Raw genomic sequence first — 6730 nt, 5'->3', positions numbered from 1 at the left:
CAGTGGGTACAAAATTAAACCCAGCAGGTTGGGTATGATTCTAACCCAAAACGCTGGGTTATATCAACACAACATTAGTCAGATTGCCACAATAGATTGGGTAAAATAAACTATTTGCTGGGTTATAACTACATAATTGCTGAGTATTATTCACACAGTATATTGGGTATAGATTCAACCCAAACCACTGGGTTACATCAACAGAACTGCTAGTTAAAATTACCACAGCCAAGTTTTCCGAACCCAGTATGGGTAGCATTGAGAAAGTGGGCAAAGAAATACAATTCAACATAATTATTTACTTGACAGTTTACTTTATTTTTGAACAGATAGTCTATAGTCACAAAGGCATGTGATGTGATAGCCTACTTCCACGAAGTACAGGCAGATTCTACAGTCCGTTTTGGGGGTCAGCCCTGTCAATCAAAGACAGAAAAAGTGCATTAATCACTGTACAGAACTTTACGAAAACTTCCATGAACCATTATCAGTGAATGATGTTAACAGATATTAAAAATCCACCAGGAGACAAAATATTAGCGCAACACACTCAGAAACAATGACGACCTGATATTATGGAGTTGTTTTAGGAGATGATCTGGAGCAGACTGACGAACACAAGTTCAGTAACGTTAGCCAGCTAGCTGCTAATGTAAACACATCGGCTTTGACTGTGTTCGCTAACATTAGCTGACAAACGTTAGCTAGCTGCTAGACCAAAACGAAGCATATAGCTGTTGTTATGCTATGTAGTTCATTGTAAAAGTTCGTTTTGATCCTGTTCAGCAGGTTATACTCAGTGAAGACAGAGCTATGTTTTCGTGAGTCTGTCTTTGTGTAGATGTAACATTAACTGTAACTTTAAGTCTAATCTAATGTTAGCTAGCTGGCATGAATGACACGTCCTGCTTGAGCCTGAAATTGGCAGGCAGCTATTCATTCATATCACAACGGCTATCTCTGGGTGGACTCTTAAAATATGTTTGAATGATAATGCAATAAAATAAAGGTTAAAAGCAGATACATACCTTACGAAATGGCCTGATTTCCATTGCATGTTGACAGCAACTGCTGGACTGGACGGTTGGAAGAATAACGATTTTTCTTTTCAAATTTTAACTATGTAGCTGAGTAAAAGCAACCCTATGCTGGGTAGTGTAGTGGGGGAGAGGAGGGGCACTGTTCTAAAATACAACACAGAAAGCTGGGTTACCGAAAATAACACAACTTGAGTAAAAACAACTCCACAAAATGACCCAGCAGCCTAAACCCAGCAGTTGGGTAGAGAATATAACCCAGCATTTTTTAGAGTGTACCAAATGGAAGATAACGCCTAAGCTTTTATGTGTTTTTTTTTATCTATTTTTTATTTACCTTGTAAAATCTTTGGTCTTGGTATGTCTCAGGCATTGCTTTCCCATACTAGATGTACCATCAAGATGTACTATGAAGTAATAGGCTTATAGCAATAATTATGAATGAAGTCTGATGCTACTGTATATAGAACTTGCCTGTGTGCCTTGATTTTGACCAAATAATATTAAACTTTGTGATGACAGATAAAAGCAAGAAGTGTAGCCTACTTAGACATGAAGTCTGCAAACTATAGCCTAGAAGAAAACCAAATCGGCTATAGCCTAAATGAATGAAATTAAACAAAACGGCTGTGGGTGAAGACTATACGGTCAAACCATACGCTGTATAAAAGAGGGTTAGACAGACCAACAAGATGTTGGAGCAATGGGCTTTGTATTGTCTGTAAAATGGGCTGTCGACACCAATGGGATGCCAGGCCAATGGCCAATGGATCAATGTCACTGATGTCACTAAAATGGTTAATGTATCTCTTAACGCTGATATCTCTTAACGCTGATCTACCAATGTCACTGATCACTAAAATGGTTGACACTTAATGTATCTCGGTTTTAAATATGGATTTACAAGCCTTTTCCCACATTGATCAAATGCGAGCTGAAATGTACTGTATGTGGTTGTACCCCTGGCCTGTTATTCTGACCTGGCATCATTCCTGCTGGAGCGCAAGGGGGAAAATACTCAGTGACTCCTCCCTCTCCTCTGTTTTAGTGAAAACATTCCAGCCAAGGGAGAGAAACTAAATCTCTAGAAGTAGTCCCTCATCTTTCGTCACACACACTCTGCACTTCATACACACACTGACTCATTGTCTCCGCTGCCAGCAGGAAGTCTGCTGCACCAGCTGCAAGTCTGAGCGGAAAAAGAGGCATCTTTATGACTGTTCTTGAATCTGACCGACACAGTCCAACTTGAACACACAGCCTCTGGACAAAACTATCATGAGAGTCTTCTGCCCGTTCTTCATGCTGCTTCTGTTTAGTGCAAGACTTACCCCATCATGGGCACAATACCAGTACCAGAGTTTGATGAACTATTTAGAAAACAGAATGTTGGCCATGGAGGTAAGAACTAGGCTCTTAGCCAAGTACAAATTCTTAAACTTTTTTTTAACAGACTGAAACAATGTCATTTTTGCTATCAGGACTGTTTTGTTTTCACTGTCAAACACCTGAGGGAGCTTAGAGCTAATATGATCCAGGCATGAACGTCTGTTTTTGTAGCTGGTTACGGGTTGCATACTTTAGGCTACTGAGTAATAAGGTTCCAAGGCACTCCATGGCTAATGGGTTCAGAGAGTCCTTTAATGTTTTTCTACCATTATGATTACTCCTCATAACAGTTTAATTCAAACTGGCCAATCAAAATAGCATGTCTACTCACTGAATCTCCTGAGAACATTAGACTGAGTAAGCTATTCCCTATTCTACCTTTCTCCTCCGCATGCTGTTTAATATAACACATGCGTATCTTACAAGTCTTACTTTGCACCTTTTTTAGCAGTTATGTTGCACTGTGAAAGCTTTGTTGTCGGGTGTTCAGTCCCAGACCTCAGAACAATATTGTGCATAACATATAGCCTGCATGGTTAGTGGGACTAACAGGCACCTTATTCATAACAGCATCATTTTATTCTATAAAACTTGTGTAATTTCAACATATTTTCAGTTTATCATAGAAATTATATGTACCTTTTGCCATCTCAAATTGTTGGAGCAAGATTCTGACATATTCCATTAGGCTACAATACTTACAAACACGGCAAGTATGTGATACTAACCACACAGAATATCTTCTGATGACAGGAGCGAATTTCACTGTGGCATGAGCAAACCAGTCGTTACAATTCAGAGTTGAAGGAATTCCGACAGCAGGCAACTGATCTGATGGACCGGCTAGGCAAGGACCATGTGAAACTGAAGCTGGATCTAGATGGGGCAGGGGTCCGTGTGGAGCGAGTGGAGCGAGAGATGGACTACATCGAGACCCAGAACCCTCCAAAGCCTTGCACCAAGGCAGAGGACAAAATGATAGAACAAGGAGGAACGGCGAAACCTAATAGGAAGGAAGAGGAACTCCTTCCAGGGACAGGTGAGGGAACCATAGCCTGGTTATGACCAGACTCATTCACATTATGAAAACACATTGTGTCTGGGGACTCACGATAGGGATACATTTCCAACAATAGCATGGTAACAGGTGTAAACCTTGTGTTAACTTTGAAATCAATGGCCATGGAGACTTCATCAGGATGCATAGTATACTAATACTTATTCGCTCCTATTTTAACCCTTTCATGCGCAACGTCCACATGTGTGGACAGTAACTTTAACTCTGTTTTCTACTTATTTATCATGTTGATATACACCAATCCACTTCAGGGCAGTTTTAGTAGGTCCTTGGCAATATATTAACAATATGTATCATCTTATATTTGGAATATTGACTGCTTGATGACATCATCAATTCAACATGAGTGACAGTAATGGCCATATGCTGAATGCTCCAGGCATATCTGTAAAAAGCTAGTACTCAAGAAGGCAAAATCATGTAAAAAAAAATATTATGCTGTACAGGAGAGTGTGTTGAACAACTCTATGTTTTCAGAAATTAAATCGGATGTAAAATGGAGTTTGTAGACCCTAAAAAGCAACTGTCCACGTATGTGGACGTTGCGCAACAGAGGAGTTAAATGGCCAAAAATTTGATTTTGTAACTAGGACTTTTCTTTTTTTTTTTTTTTTCAAATATGATTTTAATTGCTTTAAATTACAAAGAAACAAACATTTGGTAAACATATCTATAAATAATGACCTAATTACATGTGGTAATGCCAAGGTGGTATGGTAATATGGGGGTAATAGAGGGTTGGGTGGGTAGTAGAGGGGTGGGTATGAGAGTACTGGAGGTGTGGGTGGATTAGTAGTAGAGGGGTGGGTAGTATGGATGTAGTAGAGGGGTGGTTGGGTAGTGGTGGTAGTAGAGGTGGGTAATATGGGGGTAGTAGAGGGGTGGGTGAGGGTCGGTGAGCAATAATGGGGGTAGTAGAGGGGTTGGGCGGGTAGTATGGAGGTAGTAGAGAGGTGGGTGGGTAGTATGGGGGTAGTAGAGGGCTGGGTGGGTAGTATGGAGGAAGTAGAGGGCCATAGTTTCCACATTTTCTGTCATTACATTTTATCCTTTTTTACCCCTTTGTTGCGCACTGTCCACATACGTGGACAATAACATAACTTCTATATAAAAGCATATTTTTAAAAAATTCCAACTGATTTTCAATATTGGGCTCATATAGAGTACTAAAATCAATACTAAAAAAATCTAGACACTTTTTTTCATAATGCGTGCATGAAAGGGTTGGGGAAGAACATTTATTTATTTAAGATACATTCTTCATTCAGAAAGAAAAGTGGTGTTCTTAAAGGATGGATTTTTACTCATTTTTTAAATTAAGGCATTAAGATCCATTTTTAAAAGATCATTTTATATTCCTCTTTTTAGTCTACTTTAGCATGAGTTCAAATACTTATTCTCCCCACTGTCCGCTAGTGGCAGTAATAATTATTTTTCGCCATTATAATTGCCAATACTGATAGTAGGCTATGTGAGTGTCTTGTGTGTGTGTGTGTGTGTGTGTGTGTGTGTGTGTGTGTGTGTGTGTGTGTGTGTGTGTGTGTGTGTGTGTGTGTGTGTGTATTGTGTGTGCGTTAGTGTGTGTGCGTATCTGTGTATGTTGATGTGTGGGTGTGTGTGTGTGTGTGTCTAAAACGCATTGCGCTACTGACCGAAGGAAACCTGGTCAGAAATCGATGGCTAGTTGTTAAATGTTATTCCAAGAGGGCATTATCAACAGTGATATGGGCGGGTGCACAACGCACCCTGCTTCTCTCATCCACAAGAACGCGCACCTGCGCATATGCATGCAAAACATAACAAATTACATGATTACAATGGTAAACATAATTCTAATAAAGATATGACAAACTACATAATTATGTCTGAGACAAAAGCGTATATTAACTCAGTTTATCCAGTTGTGTGGTTTCCAGTCGAGGTAAACTCCAACGAAGTGCAGGTGGCATCCTGCATTGCATTGATTGGTTTCATTATGGTCCCAAATGCAAATTCATACTCATTCTCATTATCATCTAAAAGTAGACCCCAAGTTGTTGTTAGACCAGTTTCCCTTTAAGACAAACACTGCATGTTCTAATATAACTTTGTCTTTCTTCTCTAAGGTTGTGCGGACGTTGTGTCTAGCATCAGAGCCATGAAGATTCTAAAGCGTATTGGCAATCCAAAGGGCGTGTGGACAAGAGATTCTGTCACAGCAAAGGTTTACATTTTCAGCGGCACTGAAGGCGACACAGTCAGTGAGTTCAGCTTGGTGAGTGCACTCTCATCCTCCCCTTCCAGCTCTCGTTCTATAAGTCTACCCACCTTCTGGAATGGAACGGGAAACACTGTGCACAATAACCACATATACTACGTGAGTGAGGACTCGGAGGTGCAAATAATGAAATTTGAACTACGCAATGGCTCCTTGGTGGATAGTGCTGTGTTCCCAGTAGATGACAGGAGCCCTGTTTACGCACTGAACCCAGAGACAGTGGTGGATCTTGTGGCGGATGAGGAAGGCTTGTGGGCTCTGTATGGGTCGAAGGACAATATCAACCTAGCCAAGATGGATGCAGACACACTAGACACGGAACAGATGTGGGACACAGGCTGTCCAAGGGAGAACGCTGAGTCAGCATTTGTGGTTTGTGGCACGGTGTATGTTGTCTACAACACCAGACCGCCAAGTCGCTCTCGAATCCAGTGTGTGTTCGATGTGAATGACATGGTGACAAGTGGAGAGGCTCCGTTGTTGTACTTCCCACGCAGGTATGGTGCACACTCCAGCCTCAAGTACAATGCCAAGGAGAGGCAGTTGTATGCTTGGGATGATGGATATCAGATTCTTTACAAGTTGACCTTGAAGCCAAAGCTTTGGGTCTAACCTTTGGCATCCAGATTTCTCAGCCGTATGTACATTTGCAATCAAGACCTTGTGTCGTGTACTTATTCCTCTTACTATACGTTTTACTTATGTTTACTACTACTAAGCAGCATTTCGACAATGGAATTCTTGTAGTTATTTGTGTCTGGCTGTAAGGCCATATAAGAGTACTTTTAATGATTGGTCATTATGTGAATAATTAAAACAATACAAACTCATTACAATGTACATTTTCTATTTCTTCATATGAATCTCAATGCTCTATTTTTAAAGCCAGTATTTTCAGCTCTGCTACAGCACTACTTACAAATAGTACATTTTCCAACGATGGCAGCACAAAACCACTGTTATGATTAC

The 6730-nt window shown here is 40.4% G+C and overlaps 1 protein-coding gene across 1 annotated transcript; it reads left to right on the top strand.

The window, feature by feature from the left end:
- The first annotated feature begins 2145 nt into the window (after nucleotides 1–2145).
- On the top strand, nucleotides 2146–6610 carry olfml3a (olfactomedin-like 3a). The gene is made up of 3 exons (XM_062542208.1): nucleotides 2146–2438; nucleotides 3180–3465; nucleotides 5610–6610. Exons 1-3 carry the CDS (start codon nucleotides 2316–2318, stop codon nucleotides 6371–6373), a joined length of 1173 nt encoding a protein of 390 aa, XP_062398192.1. The 5' UTR covers nucleotides 2146–2315; the 3' UTR covers nucleotides 6374–6610.
- The last annotated feature ends 120 nt before the right edge of the window (nucleotides 6611–6730 follow it).

This window comes from Sardina pilchardus, chromosome 7 (assembly GCF_963854185.1).
Source record: "Sardina pilchardus chromosome 7, fSarPil1.1, whole genome shotgun sequence".
Classification (NCBI taxonomy): domain Eukaryota; kingdom Metazoa; phylum Chordata; class Actinopteri; order Clupeiformes; family Clupeidae; genus Sardina; species Sardina pilchardus.
Note: the sequence above shows the minus strand (reverse complement) of the source record. Positions and strands in the feature narration are given on the sequence as shown.

Bases quoted from the DNA above. Each gene is read 5' to 3' on its own strand.
- olfml3a (XM_062542208.1), top strand. From the start codon at position 2,316: ATGAGAGTCTTCTGCCCGTTCTTCATGCTGCTTCTGTTTAGTGCAAGA. The intron at 2,439-3,179 runs GTAAGAACTAGG...TTCTGATGACAG, and splicing joins ACAGAATGTTGGCCATGGAG to GAGCGAATTTCACTGTGGCA. The intron at 3,466-5,609 runs GTGAGGGAACCA...TTCTTCTCTAAG, and splicing joins GGAACTCCTTCCAGGGACAG to GTTGTGCGGACGTTGTGTCT.